We start from the raw sequence: 17,704 nt of genomic DNA, 5'->3' as shown, positions 1-17,704 counted from the left end.
TAAAGGAAAAAAGGTGCACGAACGAGGGTTTCAAAAAGATCCCAGAACCTTAAAGGTTCCTTTCCTCATTCTTTTCTTTTTCTTTTTCTTCTTCTTCTCCTCCTCCTCCTTTTATTCCTCTTTTTTCTTTTCTTTTTTTTTTTTTTTTTTTTTTTTTTTTTTTTTTTCTTTTGCTTCTTCTTCCTTTCGTGTTCTCATAGAAATTCCGTGGCGTTCGCGAGCATTTGCCGACGTGGAACGTCTTGCCTAGCAAAGTACCACAATGTGCTACCACGCGACCATAAGTAAACGATGTACGAAGAGTAATGCGTTTTCTCGACGAGCGGAATGAAAATTGTCGTCTCTCTTGGAAATTTTCACATTTTCAGGCAATCCCTTTTATTTCCCACGGACTCTGTTTTCGTTTCCTTTTTTTTTTCTTTTTTTCTTTATTTTTTTTTTTGTTTGTTTTTTTTTTCTTTTTTTTTTATATATCCTTTATCTCAGTACTTTATTTAATATGACTCGATGTTATGCATATATAATGTGTGATATAATGTTCGTTTTTTTCTTTATTCCAGGGACAAAATCTTCAGATTGAATCTAAGCAATATCAGCCACTCGAATTGCGAGGTGAGTAGACATTATATGATCTTTGTTTTTTCTTTTTTTTTCTTTCCCTTTTTCCCTATGTTTTCTCTCTCTTTTTTTTTGTTGTTGTTGTTATTTTTATTTTTACACTAACATTACTTTCACCGGTAGGAACTTTTTCGATTTATTACATTGGTCAACGAGAAAGTATACAAATGTAGGACCGCGTTGATCCGACGCAAACAATTGGCTATATTGCGGACGACCGTACTTATATTTCCTGCAGTAACTCGTATACACATGGGAGAACAAATATTTGTTGTGGAACGAAAAATCGTACGTTTCGAGCTTGCATGCTTTTTCATGCTGTATATGTATGTATCTTTTTAAAATCACTCGCATTGCATCGGTATTTATCGCCAATTTTATATTTCGAGATCAAATAATTATTATTTAACGTTGAAATTATTCTCCATTTTAATTCGCAGCGAAAAATTTCGTTCGTGAAAGTGTATGATGTAGTAAAAAAAAAAAGAAAAAAAATAAAAAGAAAAACAAAAAAGAAAAATGAAAACTAGAAATGAGACGCTTCGTCGTAAATCGTTTTCCATTGGTGCACTTCTATGGAAACGTCATTAGTATCAAACGTTGTTCTCCCTCGAAGAGGGAGTTTCGGACTCGGTCGACGATAAAACCAGTCTCGATCGTAAATCGCAAAACTGCGTTGGTGCGTCCCCATAAAACTGTCAATCATGCATAGGCTAGCCGATGTCTCTGCGTCATCCGGACAGCTGACGCTTCTCCGTGAACCTCTCTGTGGAAGAAGCCAATCCCCATTTTTTCACGTTCGTTCAACCAACCTCTAGCCTCGAGATATATTTTTTCTCTTTTATTTTCAATTTTCTTTTAGTTCGATAGCATCAACGTATAAAGTTTGTTGGAAAGTATTTTGATCTATTTTGCCAAATATTTTTTTCTTCTTTTTCTTCTTTTCTTTTATCGTTGAAATTAATCGTTGAAAAATTTTCGAATAAATAGCTCGCCCAAATATCGATTCATGTTTTACATTGTCAATTTTGAAAAAAAAAAAATTCTCACACAACAACATCTCGAAACAAGATAATTTGTTTCGGATTAAAACGTTCGTTAACATCGATCATTCAATCAAAGCGATCGGAATTACGATACTAGGAAAGCCTCCTTCCCCTCTCTCTCTCTCTCTCTCTCTCTCCCTTTTTCTCTTCTCTTTTTCTCACATTTTACAATTTGGATACAACAACAACAACAACAACAACAACAATAACAACAGAGTAAATCTGGACGTTTCACTCGTAACCCATAGGATTTTTCACGAGTAGATGTACAAACGGGCCTTTGTGCGCCTTTCTCTATACTTATTCGCGAGCCTTTCGAAAACGTGCCAACACGTTTCGTCGAACGCACTCGATCGTGGAGATCCAATCGAAATTGCTTTAGCCCAAGGTCGACGATTCTATATAGGTAGTATATAGAAAAGAAGAGAGGTGGGAAGGGAGTAGCAACCCTGCCGATGCTCTTCGAATCGAGTAGAAACGGAAAATTGCTTTTTAACCCTCTCTCTGGGTGGTAGTCGTCCAAACGGTTTTACCCTTCTCCACTCTCTCTTTCTCTTTCTCTTTTTTTCTTTCTGTTCTAACACCAGTGGCTTCGCGAAAAGACCGAAATCCGATCGGTACTCGCAAACTCACGTTTGCCTCTTTTTCTCTTTTATTTTATTTTATTTTATCTCATCTTGTTTTTTTTTTTTTTTTTCTTTTACTTTTTTTTTCTTCGGCACGTTGTTCCTTCGAAAATGTTATCCAATCTCCGGTTTGTTCTTCCTCTTTCTAATTCTATTCTTTCTGTTTTTATCTTCATCTCTCTCTCTCTCTCTCTCTCTCTCTCTCTCTCTCTCTCTGATCTACAAAGCTGCATCGTCCTGACTCGATCCTTCGTTGTAAAATTTCCGTCTATTCGAAAAGAGAATTCAACTCGGCTTTCAAGCTCCTAATCTCTTCGGTTAACGAAAAGTCGTGATTTTTTTTCAGAGATAAGAGGATAGAAATACTCGACGAAAGTATACTGAGTATAGTTAAGTATAGCCGGTTAAGTATCGACCCGTTTTACGAACATTCGATTCGAACGTAATTCTAGCGGGAGGTTTTTCTAAATTGGCTTCGTTGAATTGGAAAGCAGATTAGATCGAAGGGGAAACTTGGTTCTTGTGTTTAAAGTAAACGGTGTACTGATCGTGTCCAACCCATCTTCACCCCCCAAAACAAAGAAAATAAAAAAAAAACAAAAAACAAGAAAGGAGAGAGAGAGAGAGAGAGAGAGAGAGAGAGAGAGAGAGAAAGGAATGTGAAGAGTGAGAGTAAAGGAAAGTGAGAGAAAAAGAGAGAAGGGGGAGGGAGGGAGATAGAAATACCTTGTAAAGATGTCGTCTATGAGTCCCACGGGTGCAATTTCAAAGCGTCGGCAAGTAGTAGCGGAGAGAGGGCAAAGTTTTTTCTCTCACAATAGTCTCGAATAGGTCGAATAGGTCGATGAAAGAATGGCGAAACGATGTTCCACGATGTCGAAGGGGAAGGAAAAAAGAAAAAAAAAAAGAGAGAGAGAGAGAGAAAGAGAGGTGTGGTAAAGAATGGGAGGGGTTAGTGGGTTGAAGGAGGGACGGAAAGAATCATTCGAAAATTTGATCGTTCTTAAAACCTTTCCACCGCCATCTCACCACCTGTCACCAAACCGAAAACCAAAAACAGAAACTATATAAAAAAAGAAGGAGAGAGAAAAAGAGAGAGAGAGAAAATTGTTGCGTAGTCCCCCTTTTTCAACAGTAAATCGCCCCCTTTTTTTTTTCTCTTTCGAGTTTCTACGACAGATGCCTCGGTTTTGGGAGAAACGAATTAGAATTAGGAATAGAAACGAATTCGTAGAATACGATGTAAAAAAAGGAGAAAGAAAAGAAAGGTCGTGTGAATTTATCGAACGGAACTAATGGATCTTTATGAGGTCTTTTTTTTTTTTTCTTTTTTCTTTTTAATTAATATAAATTGAGTTACTTTTAATATAAATCTAAAATTAATGCTAAAGATTATATTACAGTCGCAAATAATATTTTATAGGTATGTAAAATGTCTATATCTGGCAGATATAATATACTTTGAATATTTCGTGGATCAAGTCGTGCGAATTTTGACGTATTTATTCGAATTTCGGCACGACGTTTATCGGGATTATCTTTAAAACTTTATCGGATCACGGTCACTATTCAATAAAGAACCAATGCCAAAACTCTCATATCTAGTATCAAAATGCAAATATCATGGGACACGGATAACGTTAATTAATAATTCGATTTCATATAGGAATTATTTAAGGCACGTTCGTACTGCATTGTCGCATTACGAACGAACTTTTTCTCGTTCCTCGCGAATTTATAACAGGGAAAGGAAATAAAGATGCCGCTTGATGTAGAACGTACGAACTTTTTCGTCCTTCTTCGTAAACGAAAATTCTCGCGAGTACATTTTCTCTTCATTTCTTTTCCCACCTGGGGAGTTCATTAAATGAAATATACGAAGTTTGAAAACGTCGTTCCGTTTAAAAATTCTTTCATTTTCTATGTTACCAAACACATTTTTAGAAGGAATAAGATATATATATATATATATATATATATATATATATATATATATATATTTACGCTAATATTGAAATGTAATTAGACTAATATCTACTTTCTCAATGTTCAAAACAATAACTTGTTCAAAGTTCTCTCTCTCTCTCTCTCTCTCTCTCTCTCACTCTTTGTACATTAGATTTCACCCTAGGAACCATTTCAAAGTTTGGAGAGCTCTAAATCGGAAATCGAATCGAATTACATTCGCTCGTGAAACATTCTTCATCGTTAACTGGGAGGGTTGTCCGTGTAGGACCATGAAGAGGGTGATGTGGACTTTCGGTATCGTCGGTGTTTCGCCCTTTGGCACGAAGGAAGGGAAAGGACGACCCTGAAAAAGTCCTTCGAATCGTTGCCACCCCTATGGACATAGTGTATTCGTTTTCGACGCGATCCACAATTGTGTTGGTTACCCTTGTTCTCTCTTTTTCTTTTTCATTTTATTCGTATGCATCTTTCATCGAACTACCCTCACCGTTCGATTTTTCTCAACCTTCTATGAAGCCACAGTTGGATACTAAGTAACAACAAAATCCCATCACTACAGTGAGAGAAAGATAGAAAGAGTGAGAAAATGAGGGAGTGAGAGAGCTTGATTCCTTTGAGAATTGACACCTCCTTTCAGAAATTCTAATGAGTTAATCAAATATAAAAAATTTGTTATGAAAGTGATCGTATCGTAAATGTTTTTCAAAAATTCAAGAATACACAATTCATATATGGTATATACATATATACCATTCGATATATCTTTGAAATATACCTATCAAACGATCGAAAGAATTGTCAGATGTAACTTGGGGATTGTATACAAATAGGAAACGACAGAGGTATTGTATAAAATTGCATCGAGCCGACACGTCGAACGTGACTCGGAGAATAGTGGGTTGTCATTTACTGGGACGTCGAAATAATACAGTAGTAAGTACCAACGACCGGTCGGACGTATGTACGTGTCACGATGCATGGGCGTAGATGAGAAAACAAAGAGATAAAAAGAGATAGATAGATGGATAGATAGATAGATAGAGAGAGAGAGAGAGAGAGAGAAAGAGAGAAAGAGCGTGAAAGGGAGACAGGCATCTGTCTCTCCGGTCAGATCGATTCGATAACATCATAGAGACTCTTCGAGGCTGTCACGCGAAGAAGGTGTGCATTTCTCCCTCGCACGCAGAAGGGAAAACGAAGAACAATAGTCCTAACCCTCTTCATGCTAATCCCAGTCCTCCGTTACAATTTCATAAGAGGGGTTGAGTTAGAAAAGAAAAAGTTTCGAGTTTGTACGTCCGCCGGCCCTCGAGGGATTTACTCCTACTCTTTCTTTCGCTCTCTCTCTCTCTCTCTCACTCTCTCTCGTTCTCGCTTACTTTTGTTTTATCTCTCCATCTATCCATCTTTCTCGTACGTTCCGCACGAGTTACACCTGTACGTGGCTAGAATAGAAAACTGTGGATTTTTTCCTCCTTCCACTTTTTCTCTATAATATCTACTTACTTACTTACTCCCTCTACGAATAACTTCGAAATCTTGTAACTTTCTTAGAGAGGAAAAAGGTCTGCACGGTGTGGCATGAGTGCTTTGTTTCTTTTACCGGCTTAAATTTATTGCCACTTCTTGTGAATGACTTCTATGTATTTCTCAGAGATATTCATTGACGAGACATTTCGAACGAGTGCTATATCAATTTTCTTGGAAATAAAATTTGTTTGTTAAAAAATGAAAAATAAACGTTCGAAGTAAGATGAGGGTAACTGGTAGGGGAGGAGGGTGTTAGATAAGTCAGAGAGCGTTATTCTCATTATTCATTCTCACTGTTAAATGAGACGTACGTTGTAAAGAGAAAAAGAAACCAGAGAGAGAGAAAGAGAGAGAGAGAGAATAGTTAGAAAAATTTTATCTATGAAATCAGCTTCGTTGGATATCATTGGTTACTTGCTTCTATCTTGTCATCGATTGGCACTTCTTCGTACTAGTAAAAAGACGAAGATATAGAAGAAGCGGAAACTTCCGAGAAGAATCCATGCTTCCACAGAATACGCGTTAGTTTGAAAAGGGGTTTGGAACGTGATAAAGGAAGAAGAGGAAGACGTTGATCCCGGCACGTTCTGACCGGATCGATTTGTACATGGGACATTCTACAATATATGTATGTATGTAGTGAGCGCGTATGTATATATATATATATATATATATATATACATATATATATGTACGAGTATGTTCATCTCATAACGAAGCCGAGACATTGAAGTGAATTTCCAAGTGTGAATAAAAGAAGAGGAAATGTCCGATTGGAAGAGAGAAAAATGAAGAAATATATTTTGCATAGGTCGAAATAAGGACAGAGAGAAAGAGAAAGAGAAAGGTTTTAGATTCGTGGGAGAGAAAATCGGAATCTATAAACTAGCCTTCTGTATTCGATAAAACACTAGTTTCTATCCAGGACAACGTATCTGAATCCTACAATATCTCGATGGACCATCTACACAGATGCTACTACACTCTTCTATCTGATGGATACTTATAGTGAATACGCAAGGGCTATACGAAGGAATTGGTTTTTGGTTGCAGTTACGAGAGAAGAAGAAGAAGAAGAAGAAGAAGAAGAAAAATAAGAGTAAGAAGAAGGACATAGAAATCTCTATACTGAAAAGAGATGGATGCTACTGCTTCGGCAGTGTAACCTTTTACGTTTACTCGAGCGTGATAAAGTATTAAGGAAGCTACTTCGTAGGATTTACACGCCAGTAAAACTACGAATGAGATATCGTTCGACCGATGACCCGCATGTAAAAGAGAGAGAAAGAGAGAGAAAGAGAGAGAGAGAGAGAGAGAGAGAGAGAGAGAGGGAGTCCGTGATGTTTCTTTTTCATTTTTCTGTCTCTTGGCGAACTCTCGTTTCTCACGGTAGAAGTCTTTCGATCGTTGGATGTTCTGGGTATTTGCCCATTGTGCGAGAAAGAAGAAGGCATGAGGGAGTTGTACAAAAGAAAAAAAAAAAAAAAAACCCCGGCATACAGAAATATGATTCCGTCCTGCTGTTCTTTTCCAAAATGACAATATTAAATATGCAATCCGAGATGTTGTCTTTTTTTTTTCGTCCTTAACATTTTTTTGGTTTTTTTTTTTTTTTTTTTTTTTAGAAACGACTTGCTTCACGTCAATGTTGTAACTTTTGAAATGTATTTTTTTTTTTTGCTTCAAGAACTACGATATAACTCGACACTCTTCCTTTTTAATTTATTTTTGTTTTCTACCCTTTGGACGGACAACATTTCGCGATATCTCGAAAATCGTCGTCGGCTGAGATTTATGTATCCTAGGAGGGACAAACTTTATCGTAACAATGAATTTCGAATAAGATAAGGAAGTACCGCAAAACGTTAGTTTGACGAGCACTGCTTCAGAGTTCCATCTCTCTCGCTGTTAGCAATCTCGTGTCCTTCGTATACCTTTCAGGACGACTGCTGATACGGTACTTGGCGCACTGCCGCGAGTATTATTTAATAAGGTTAGAGACTAGAGAACTTTGGCACGAGTTTACGTACGTCGAATTTTCTTACTTTATTTCCTTGTGAAAGTTCAAACGTCGAACTAACTTGACACATTATTTCACTTTAGAGTCTGAGAAATTGTCGTATAAATTTTCCAAAAATCATTTGAAACATTTTATCTGATAGATCTTGGAAAATTGTTTATAAACTCGCTCGTTGTTTGACGTTTAAAGTTATAATGAAGGTACGAAGAAAAAAAACAAAGAAAAGGAAAAAAGAAAATTCAAAAAAATCATGCGATCTAACCTTTTGTCTCTTTTTTTTTTGTTTTTTTCTTTTTTTAACAAATCGAGTAACTAAAGAAAAAAATATTAATATGTACAATTGAAAGAAGACATCCCTTAGTAGACACTAATACTCTTTTCTCTTTACTTTAAGTCGAAGGAAAACTTTTGTACGTTCATTAAGCTTCTGGACACTGGCATGCTTGTTCTTAATATCGTTTCAAGAAACGAAAGAAAATGTAAAAAGTATGAACAAAGGTAAGAGAGAGAAACAGAGAGAGAGAAAGAGTTAGAGGGGGGGGGGGCGACGATTCATCTGATCGTTGAGAGCTTTATCTTTCTTTCTCTCTTCTTTTCTTATTCCCTTTTTCACGGCTTCTCAAGGAATCAGAAGCTCAAGAACTTTTTAGCGAAAATAGAGGAAGAGTAATAGCGGTATAGGAAGAATGAATGAGAGAAATAAAGAGTACAACTCCAGCAATTTCCTTTCTCTCTCTCTCTTTCTTTTTCTAAAATAGTCGACGGGTGAAAGTGCGTTGGGAGACGGGGGAGGGCGGGTGGCGGGGCGGGGCGAGGTGAGAGAGGAGGGTGTCGGTAGTCGTATACTCTTCTTAGTCTGGAACCCTCTCGAGCCATTGTGCAAACATCGAAATTGTAAACAGAGAATCCCTGGATAGAAGTCAAGCGTTGAGCTATATACCAAGGCTGCGTTTTAACGACGTTGATAATTGGAGACTACGAAACGCGGCCCCTATTATCCCAAAGTAACCGTCAACGATACGCCTATTACTATTTTATCATGATTTTCTACTTCGTTGAATTCAGCTAATTTACTTGTCTTAATATTTTATTTATTTTTCTTTTCTTTTTCTTCTCGTTTCATTTCTTTTCTTATTAATTACTCAATAAATAATGAATAGAAATTGATTATCAAAGGTTAATGGAACGTGAGAACGTAATAATAACATCTTTCAAGTCGATTAGAAATAGAAGGAACTCGTTTACGAAGACACAACTTCATAGTCGATTTCAACGTTCTCGTTCGATAAACGAGAAGCCAAATTAATTAACGCTTCCAATCAACGATTTCGATTTGTATAGGACCACAAGTCTTCTCCCCTCCCTCTCTTTCTCTCTCTCTCTCTCTCTCTCTTGGTAATATTCGTAGTTGTAGTTGAAATATTATTCGTATTTATACATATATTCGTACACACACACACACACACACACACACACAGCAACTGGTACAGTGTACATGTAGATGTATATGTACGCTTACGCCTGTCTCGAGCTCGAAACATAACTTTCTCGCTATTAATCTCAAGTTTGTAGAAGCTCTCTTACCTTCCGCTTCATCGGGTAGAAGCCAACAGCAACAAACCTCTTCCAACCTCCCACCCCTCTCTCCTTTCCTCCCTACTCTTCCCTTCGTATCCCACCACTAACATCTTCTCTTCCTTCTTCTATCATCGCTACTTTATAGCTTAACTTTTTAATTACCGCAGTGACTCGTGTTTATCGGCCCATTATTCGCATCGTACCTTCTCCGGCTTCTCTTCTAACTTACAAAACTCTTATAGACCCTTGGAAACTCTCTCTCTCTTTCTCTCTCTCTCTCTCTCTCTCTCTCTCTTTCTCTCTCTCTTACTCTCTCTCTTTCTCCCACTCTAACTCTCCATCCGTCTTTTTCTCATTTTATTCCATTTATTATTTCCCGTCTTTCTTCAATATTTAATTCATTCCTTTTTTTAAATACAGTTTTGATTTGTAGCTAATAAATTCACGCGCATATACAAGCGCGTAAGTAAGCAAACAATTGTAATTAATTTTAATTATAATAAAAATTTTTATTTATTAGCCTAATAACAATCAAGAAGTTAGAAGGTTTAAATTAATTCATGCATTTCTACTTTTATCTTTCTTTCTCTCTCTCTCTCTCTCTCTCTCTCTCTCTCTCTTAAAATTCGTAGACTCGAAGTCGGAGCAGCTTTGTTCTTGCTAACGAGAGTTGAATCGGTGGAAAAGGTACGACAGAGAACGTGAGAGGGAAAAGGAAAAGAGAGGTGGGATAAAGGAAAAGAGACGGAGATTCGAGTATCGCGTGGCGCGAACGAGACTCGAGGACTCTTTCGCGCGAATTTATGGCGAAAGTGTTTAAATAGCCATACAACCTCTCCGCCATCATCCTTTCCTTCCTCACCCTTTCTCCTTTTCGACGTTCGTCCGTTCGTACTTGTCGACGTCGCTTAAAATCACGAAAGAGAGAGAGAGAGAAAGAGAGAAAAGGGTAAACGAGATTGGTGCCCTTGACGTCTATCTTCAACCGTACGATATAGACCCTTTTTAATGAACGATCCTTTTTCCTCGTGTTTTTTTTTTTGATTACATACGATTATTATAAACGTTCTAACGATCATCGAATTTTTATACAAAATTTTATACTTATTACTACATATGATTTTCTTCTTTTTTTTTTTACTATTCTATTACTATTTTTTAATCGATCATAAAAAAATATTTAAACAAATTTGTATTTGTAAAGAATAAAATAAAATGTACGATTTACTTATAAGATGGTTATATAACACAAGAAAAAAAATAAAAAATAAAAAAATACGTTTACGTAAATTGAATGATCTTAGAGTTCAATGATGAATATACGGTGCACGTGTGTGCTTTATGGAACGGTCAATGATATCGTTTGAGGTACGCAGGTTCTTCTTGGAAAAGGATATTCAAGGGAAAAGAATCGTCCATAGTGTTTTAATATTTTAGTCTTTGGCTACGGTCAACCTGATCGCAGACATCGTTTGAAAGAAACGTACGCTCGCATCGATTGCATTTATCGGTATTCGATATCATCTTCTATTCCTCGTATCTCTTCTTCTTCTTCTTCTTCTTTTTTCTTTTTTTTTCCTTTCTTTCTTTCTTTTTCTTATTTGAACCGCAGATGCGGTGCAATATATAATCATATTTCTAAGAAATACGTAAATATGATGATTTTTCGATAATGTAACTATTTTTATTAACTTTCTAATTAATGCGTAAGTGTCACATAATTATGTCCTGATCGTTTGGTCGTATGGTCGTTAAAGAAAATTCGTAAATTAATGAGAGCAGTTAATAAGTTACAATTTACAAACTTACGTTCCAATTAGCTCAATAAATCGATCGATAAATCGAGAGCTCGTTTCAAACTTTCAACCTTTCGATCTTGAAGTATTTGGTTTTAATAATCAAAGCGAGAACTAAGAGTAAGTATAAGTATCTCTCGTCTATCGATCAAACGAAAAGTAATATGCTTTTCCTTTCTCCATCTCTCTCTCGCCCCCTCCCCCCTCTCTCTCTCTCTCTCTCTCTCTCTCTTTCTCTCTCTCTCGTGTTTCATAAATTCCAATTTCTCACGACTCAATTACGACTTTCCGCAGAGTTAACGCGTGATATAATACAAGTTGGGTTGAAATGATTTCCAGAAAATTTAGCAAAGCTCACATACCGTGCGATACTGTTATTGCAGAAATCAAATCGACGATTTGTTATCTTCCCAAAGACGAGATAAGAAATATAGAAGAGAAGAGGGAAGAAAATGAAGAGAAGAAGAAGAAGAAGTCTTCCTTCGTTTCGTGAAACTTTGGTCGTTACTAAAACTTCGCGTTCATTGGCTCTCGATAATTGATACGAATGACTTTTCTCATTGAACGAATCCGATTGTTTCGTAAAGGAAAATTGTAAAGGAGAAAAGACGAATATATAGATATATAGAAACGATCCGTCTGGACCGAAGACAGCATCGATCTTATGAATGAAACAAAACAAAACAAAACAAAAAAAAAAAAAAGGAAAGAAACAAAAACAGAAAAGAAACTCATAGCTGTCTGTATAAAATGCGATAAAAGAAACAACGTCATTGATATCGAGAGACATTGTTATAGTATCTGCATTTCCGGATATACGAGAAAAGGAAGAGAAAGAAAAAAGAAATGAACAGACGGAGGAGAAAAAGAGAAGAGTGAAATGACGAGATCGTTGAACAGACGACACAGCGACGACCAATAGCGTTCGTGGACAGTAGGAGTATCTTTGATCGATGGACGTTGACGCATCGACGAGACAGTCGAGGGTAAAAGAATAAGAGAGAAAAAGGAGAGAGAGAGAGAGAGAGAGAGAAGAAGAAGAGAGAGAGAGAGAGAGAAAGAGAGAGAACAAATGGCTCTTTTCCACGAGGACGACGAGCTACGACTACGTTGTAAGGAGTAAATCACAAAAATTGAAATCCACCATATCGGATTGGAATCAATAGCGAATGCAGATTGAATCCCGAACAAAACGTACTTCTTCTCTCTTTCTCATATACACACACACACACACACACACAGATATATATATATATATATATATATATATACATATATAGGTACATGATAGACGAACAAGAAGAGAAAGGGGAAAGGATGGGGTGCGACGGGTTCCATTAGGAAAAAGTGACTTACGGCGTCGATCGACAGCGAAAGGCACTTTTCGTTCCACCAGAAACGTCGGGCCCGTTTGCGAAAATTTTATGCTTACCAAACTGGCATTTTCACTATCACGAACCCATCGTCAGACCAGACAGAGATTAAGGATATTTCTTTTTTTTCCCCCCCTTGTAGAAATGTTATTTTAATTTGTTATAATCATTTTGTTATAAGTTACAATTTGTATATTGTAATTATTGTATTATTGAAATAATCTAATGGTCCTTGATATTAGGTAGAAATGAAGAGAGAAAGGAATTGCGAATAATTATTTATTATTATTTTTAATCAAATCGATAATTATTTAGATCAATTATTTCCATTATATTCCATTATATTATATCATTAATTATTTTTTTATATTTCAATGGAAAAAAAAAAAAAAAAGAAAAAAACACATGGAACGTTGATTGAGACGAATGAGAAATAAAAGAGGGAAAGAGAAAGAGGAAAAGTCAGTCCTATCTATCGTTGTGGGATGCCTCTCGAGCTTAACTATTTCATGAGATAAAAAGAACCGCAGTGGGTGCCCTTTGCGATTCGTGAATATTTCAAAACCATCTCACAGGTACCGTTAGAATTTTCGACTGCCGGCGGTTAGGGGGTGTCGATACCCTTGGGATGACCTTATTTTTTTTTTCCTTTCTTCAATATTTTAACACAGTAAATTGTACGGGCGCTATGTAAGTATATATATATATGTATACATACGTATACATATAGGACTGTCACGTTTATTTTTTTAATCTTTTAAAATCTCTTTTTCTATCTCCCCCTCTCTCTCTCTCTCTCTCTCTCTCTCTTTCTCTGTCTGCCTGTCTGTTTTTTCTCTCTCTTCTAACAATCGCGTCTAGTTCGGACAAAAAAAAGAGATTTTCAAATGGAGAGAATCTCCTCTTCTTTCTTCTCTCTCTCTCTCTCTCTCTCTCTCTTTCTACGTTCATCATTGAAGATAGAACGATAGAAGATAAGAGAGCTACTATTCGGTACCTAAGGCTCTTTTCGTGAGTAGAGAACACGTGGAGAAATTTCTGGAACGCGTCCTCTCCTTCGTAGTTGTAACGACGCTGATGATTAAACATACCAAGAGGGTACTGTCAAGAGAAAGAGAGATAAAGAGAAGACCAAAGAAAGAGAAAGAAGAAGAACGAATTTGGTAGAAACTAACGACGAGATGACAACCCCTGAGCTTTCTCTCTCTCTCTCTCTCTCTCTCTCTCTCTACTCGCAACATCATCACCTCTACCAGGAGCTTAATCAACCCGGCCCGGATGCCGAAAGTCTAAAGCCACCCTCTGCCCGTCTTGCTGCCTTACAACCCCTTGAATAGACCGAATAGAGACCGGCGGAGTAAAGAGATAGATAGAGGTAGAGATAGATAGATAGACAGAGAGAGAGCGAGAGAGAGAGAGAGAGAGAGAACTCAACTGATCCAGAGACGACGAGCATAAAGCATTCGAGCTCGTCTGAAGTGGGACACGGTGCTGTTGGAGTAGTGATTACACGTGGACGCCCGGTGCTCTTGCCACTGCCAGAGGATGGCACTGATGCCGACGACACTTGCTAACCGTAATCAGGCCGCCTTTCTTGCACTCTACCTTCTCTTCTCCCTAACTTCTAACTTCACCTACCGACTGCGAAAGAGAAGTCAAATTTTGCTTCGCAAGACAACTCCGATATTGGATTATTATATTCAACTTTGTACTTTTTATCGTTTTCTACTTTTTCGATTATGATAATGAAGCGTTTCTAACAATTTATTCTGTTTTTTTTTCTTTTTTCTTTTTTTTCTTTCGTCGTTTCATCGCTCAAGTACTATCTAATTGACAAAATTCAAACGTAAAAATAATAACGTAAACGGTAAAGGGAGTTTTTCTTTATTTTAATTAAGTATTCGATGCTCGATAAAATGAATAACACGGCAAAGTATATAAAGAAAAAAAAAAAAAAAAAAAGAGAAAGAAAAATGAGAAAGCCGAAGAAACGACGAAGAGAGTGAACTGTTAACTCGTACCCTCTATCGTTGCTTCCAATCCTCTTCGCATCGTTCCCAAGGTGATTTTACCTTTTCTAATAAAAAGAACCTTGCTAACGATCTCACGGAACGAAGTAAAAGGGATCTTAATTCTAAATCGTTTGTGATTAAAGACTGTACTACCTCTTTTCCTTCCGTTCTCCTCGTAACAGACGGCTGGGGTTTGGTATATCATTATGAGGGCAATCGCGTTAAGGATTTTGTAATTTATATATACCATATTCGTTAGTTCTACGTAAATATGTGTATGCAACGAGAAAACGTAATTTCATTGATAATGACTTTCAATAATTATTTCTAAATAATGAAATTGAATGGTGATTTCTAACAATTAATATCAACGAATGATTTACCAATAATTAATTCCAATAACGATTTATATAACAATAATTATTCAATAATAATAATAATAATAGTAATAATAATAATAATAATAATAATAATAATAATTGTTGAATTTTTAAATAAATTATCAATGATAGATTCTCGATAATAGGATAGATAGATGAAGATAAAGGAAGAAATAAAGAGGTGACGAGAGTGGATTGTAAGACGCGCACAGGTACCAGTAATAATATTGTCGGTGAAACGCGGTGCATCATTTTATCGTGTCGCATACGATGCCATTAACTTTACGGCCCCGGCGTGCCTCCCGGCATGCAAACGCCTCGACTTCCATTACCGGCACGGTACGTCGACTATTAAACAGAAATATCTTCCCGTCCTCGCGGCGACGGGTGCCCTATCCTAAACTCTCAGGGAATTCAGTTTCCGCGGATTTGCCTTCTCCTTTCTACCTATCTACCTACCTATCTACTCTCCTTCCCGGCCCCTTCTCTATCCCTCCTTTTCTATCTCATACTCTACCACTTTACCCTTCTAGCCATCGTCGTTTCTATCGAAATCAGAAACGAAGACGTTGCTGCCTTTACTTTTGCTTATGTTACTATTCCATCAAGCAATCTTTCTATGAAATCTCTCTTCCTCCTCTGTTTTTCTTTCTCTCTCTCTCTCTCTCTCTCTCTCTCTCTCTCTCTTACACGTTCCGTGCAATACTTATGAACGAGTAAAATTCGTCTACGCTTGCATATTGACCGGCCAAAGTTTTCGTAAGTCTTGTTCCTATTCGGAACAATTTACAAGATTGATCTGAAATTTATTGAGAATTTATTTAATTGATTTTTAACGAATAATATTATAAAAAGAAATAAAAACCAATAGAATATCGTAAAAAATCAATCAGAAAGAAAGAAATTTTATTCGAGCTAGTTCACTTTAAAAATCATTTATTATTTCGTTTGAAACGTTCATAAAATCAAGAAACGTAGATCTCGTTTACGAGTTTTCTTTCGTTTTTAGGAAACGACATTACGAGCTTTTACGTTATGGTTTAGTCGTTGTAACTGCCCGTAGTAAGCTAAAGTCGTTAGATGGAAAAGCATCTGGTTTTCCACATAGGCAACGCATGCCACGGCCATTTCTAGCGTTAACATCCTCGGTTGATCCTTGTCCTCGTCATCATATCCCTCGTTCCGAACTATCTACATCTACAACTCACAAACGGGGATAGCAATGATTAGTATAATGAGGGAAGCCACACGTAGAGAGGAGGCTTACAGGTAACGCGTATGGAGAGATGGTTCTCTGCTTTTAATTACCGGCTTCTATCTGTACGAGAAGATAGAAGGGAATAGTAGTGTCGGCAAGCTCTTAATGCAGCTACGCGTTGTATTTAACGCGTAATGCGTATCTATCCAACGTACACGCGTAAAGGACACGCACGCGTAATACAACCACGCATACAACTCTATCATTTACAAAGAGGTTGATAACTAACCGAATGGAATTAATACATTGTAATATTACGATTATTTATCTTTCTATCTTTTCGAACGAATAAGTAACTAAAGATTGTTATTGATTAATTTCTTTCTGAATGAATTTCTCAAATTGCTAAAATAGTTAAGTAACGGATTGAGTATTTAAGATGTAAATTCGAATACTCGAAACGATGTTGAGATAGTTCAAAGGAACTAATTTCGTTAAGTCTCACTGCTAAGTTCCATGGAAATAAACGTATAGATGGTAAAGGGAGAAGGTGAGGGATGAGATTCGATAGGAGAAACGTAAGGCGTAACTGTAATGCTATACTAGTTCGTGTTCGTCGTTTTGCAACAGGAAAATGGTTTAGGAAGGTTTAAGAGGGAGAGAGAGAGAGAGAGAGAGAGAAAAACGGTGAAAGAGAAAGCAAGGGAGAGGATTCTCTCTCTCTCTCTTTTATTTTCTCTCTTTCTCTACCGACTCTTTCTTTTGCTTGACGTTATATTGCACGTTTCCCGGTAACGAAAGCTCCGTTCGACTCGCTGCTCCGTACGCGGCGGTATTTCAAGAGTAATTGTAGTCACCGAGTACGTAGTTTCCTTAAGAAGATTATCTTAACTACGAGACTCGTCGAAATCCCCTGCGACAGTTATTATTAACGTGCTCGGCGCGGCATAACGTTTTGCACCAACTTCTACTGGAAAGCTATATGCTACGAAATAGCTTTGCTTCGAGATCACGGAATATACGAATCTCGATAAGAACGTAAAAAAAAAAATGTCATGTTCTGCGTTTTTTCCTTCTTTTTTTCTTCCTTTTCTCTCTCTCTCTCTCTCTCGCTCGCTCTCTCTCTCTCTCTCTCTCTCTATCTTTTTCTTTGTTTTTATTTTTAATTTAAAAAATCGGTACAGATAATTTAACACAAGATCACGATTTATCATAATTTTTATATATCACTGTAATTAATTCTAATAACAATGATATCACGCATTTATTCAGAGTCACAGTAATATTTCATATTATTCTAAAAATAATATTTACTTTAATTTTTTAATTATACGAGGATATCTCTCGTGTCTAAAATTCAAGCATTAAATAAAACAAGAACGAAGGAAAAAAAGAAATAATAAAAAAAAAAAAAAAAAAAAGAAAAGAAAAGAAAGAAAGCAGAGGATGTACGTCAAAGTCAGCGGTCAACTTGCTTTCCAGTCTCTTCGTCTTTTGGTCGTTTTTGGGTCGGGCCTTTGAATGAAGGAGGAGGACGAGGAGGAGGAGGAGGAGGAGGA

General features: G+C 36.8%; 1 protein-coding gene across 9 annotated transcripts in view; it reads left to right on the top strand.

Moving 5' to 3' along the window:
- Positions 1-17,704, top strand: part of LOC124424119 (semaphorin-2A) — a 367,461-nt gene that overhangs the window by 337,009 nt on the left and 12,748 nt on the right. For all 9 annotated transcript variants that reach the window (XM_046962710.1, XM_046962709.1, XM_046962708.1 and 6 more), the window contains one exon: positions 561-612. In XM_046962710.1, the coding sequence (XP_046818666.1) occupies positions 561-612 (52 nt within the window). The remainder of the gene's footprint in view (positions 1-560; positions 613-17,704) is intronic.

Source organism: Vespa crabro, chromosome 5 (genome assembly GCF_910589235.1).
Source record: "Vespa crabro chromosome 5, iyVesCrab1.2, whole genome shotgun sequence".
NCBI lineage: Eukaryota > Metazoa > Arthropoda > Insecta > Hymenoptera > Vespidae > Vespa > Vespa crabro.
This window is presented reverse-complemented; position numbering and strand designations above follow the sequence as displayed.